Raw genomic sequence first — 2504 nt, forward strand, 5'->3', positions numbered from 1 at the left:
CTCTGCTTAAGCTTTTAGTTCTTGTTCCCTGCTTTTATCTTTCCATCATCAGCTTGGTGTCTTTGAGTGATTGTTTGGAACAGTTTTCCCCTCAAAGGACTATCTGTTGGTTTTCACAGAGCTGCTTAAAGCCCAGTTTCATTTTGATCTCTTCAGACTGTTGTCATTCTACAACATTCATACTATTACATTTTGTGTTTTTCAAGCATTCTTTTCAACAGCCCTTTTGAATAGGCCTTTGAAAGTGTTTTCATCGAATAATTTCAAACTTGCTTTAGAGCACAAATATTGCTGTGCTTAAAGTTTTATCAAGTGCTTTTCCAAAACTATTCGTATATACATTTTTCTATATATGTTTTTATGACAATAAAATTTTCCTTTCCCACTTACACAGTTGATGCAAGTGAGGGAAGAGTGTTTGGGTCAGGGGGAAGACCATGGCACTAGGAGAGGTGTTAAATGTGCTTCCCCTTTTCTAGTCTGCATTATACTGGTACCAGTTCCATTGCCTGTTTTGCATAATCAGCCTTTCCCTAAACTGTTCTTGAGATAAACTTTTTATGTGTGTGATATTTAACTCAGAGGAATTGGGGAGTGATGAAGATGACATTGATGAAGATGGTCAAGAATATCTAGAAATTCTAGCAAAACAGGCAGGTGAAGATGGAGATGATGAATACTGGGAAGAAGATGATGCTGAAGAGACTGCTTTGGAAGGCTATTCTACAATTATTGATGATGAAGATAACCCTATTGATGAATATCAGATATTTAAAACAATTTTTCAGAGTAAGTAAATATTTCCTTTCCCAGACAACACACTATGTTTTAACATAATTTTAGTGTATACCATTTTAAACTAGACCCTGTTGAAAGCTTCCAAACAAGCTTTTACAGTATGTGTTCTGTACAAGCTTGTTCCTTGGAAAAGGGAAGCCACTGTTAAACTTTCAGAGCTGGGGGAGACACTTTAATGAATTTATAGCGAGAGAGAAGTCAGAGATTGTATTAGTGTTTTCGAATGCCTAGAATATTATTCTGATTAAAATGGTAGTGAGTTATTTAGCTTTGAGTTACAAAACATTAATGAACACTTGCCTTTTGCTTACGTTTTCTTTCTCTTGCAGCAATTCAGAATCGTAACCCTGTGTGGTACCAAGCTTTGACACAGGGTCTTAATGAAGAACAAAGAAAACAATTGCAGGACATCGCAACTCTGGCAGATCAGAGGCGGGCAGCACATGGTATTTTTCCCCCTTTATACCATTAGTTGCTGCCTTTGATGTTTGAATGCTGTCTGTGTGTTCAAGAAGCATGATACTGAAAATGCCTATTATTCAAGCCTGATAATGTCATCATCAAAGCAACTGTTGGTTTAACTGCAGTGATGTTTACAATCTCTTGTCAGGTCACAAAGCCTCAATGCACAAATTGTATGACATGCCACAGGTGTAAGGAAGGACAGAAAAGTCTTCATGAAGTGGCCAAGTAAATAAAAGTATATTTGTCATAATTACTTGGATTCGAAAACAATGGATTTGATTATCTGAAGGTGGATGAACTCTAGGCGTGGTAGTAAACACAGGTAGTAGCTGATAAATTATTTCCTGCTGTGACCTAGTCCAGCTGGAACAGACAGTGGTTCTATGGGTGGGAAAACAGCAAATTGTGAGGTAGTATCCACCTGTAAAGCCACAATATTAAATATTTCAGACTGTTATTCTTCAATACAGATAACACAGATTTAAAAATATAGGAAGTGGGCAGATCTTCAGTCTTCTTTTTTGTTTTGCAAGTTTTGCCAAGTGTTTGGGGGTAAGTTTGAGTAGATAGCTCTCTAAAGTCGAGGCTGAATTTTGAGTGATCAGTCCAGTTTCATATCCTGCATCTTACTGAGCAATTACTATAAGATGTTTCAAATTAGAAGCACAGAAACTTTCAGTAAAAAGATTTGTATTAAGAATGCACATTTTATAAGTAGGTTTTATCATAAAACAGCCAAAATTACCTCACAAAGCTTGTGACTGTCCACTTTTAATCCTCTAAAATACGGTTTCACTGTGACCCCTGTCACTAGAAATCTTACTGATGTGATTATGTAATACTTGTGCATTTTATGAAAAAGTATGTTTTGGGGTTTCTTAGTTGCTTTTTCATAAAGCAAGTTAGTTTCAGATTGTGAAGTTCAACTTAGCGACTAGGTCCTAGGAAACTCATGTGCACTGTCAGAGCATACTGATGCTCCATTCAGGCTACCTGCTGTGCGTGGGCAGCTCCTGCTGGAAGGAGCTGAAATACAGTTCTTTCTCATTAGTGTAACTAAGAAGAATTTCTATAAGCTGAGAGATTTGCCTTCTGCGCACTGTGGAGCTGGCGGGGGACAAAGTGATGCTCCCCAGGTCGTGTTCTCCCCCTGTTCTTCACCAGCCATGGTAACATTTTTCTGGCCTGTTTCCAAAGAAACAGACAAAAATGCAGATCATAGAATCATCTGGTTGGAAGAG

At 37.7% G+C, this 2504-nt stretch overlaps 1 protein-coding gene across 1 annotated transcript in view; it reads left to right on the top strand.

Moving 5' to 3' along the window:
* The window catches only part of IPO7 (importin 7), a gene marked incomplete at its 3' end in the record, with an annotated part of 29087 nt that extends 27843 nt beyond the window's left edge, over positions 1–1244 (top strand). The window contains exons 25-26 of the mRNA XM_010145879.1: positions 583–789; positions 1128–1244. Of these exons, the coding sequence (XP_010144181.1) occupies positions 583–789; positions 1128–1244 (324 nt within the window). The remainder of the gene's footprint in view (positions 1–582; positions 790–1127) is intronic.
* Positions 1245–2504: the final 1260 nt, after the last annotated feature.

Source organism: Buceros rhinoceros, unplaced genomic scaffold (assembly GCF_000710305.1).
Source record: "Buceros rhinoceros silvestris isolate BGI_N320 unplaced genomic scaffold, ASM71030v1 scaffold23741, whole genome shotgun sequence".
Taxonomy (NCBI): domain Eukaryota; kingdom Metazoa; phylum Chordata; class Aves; order Bucerotiformes; family Bucerotidae; genus Buceros; species Buceros rhinoceros.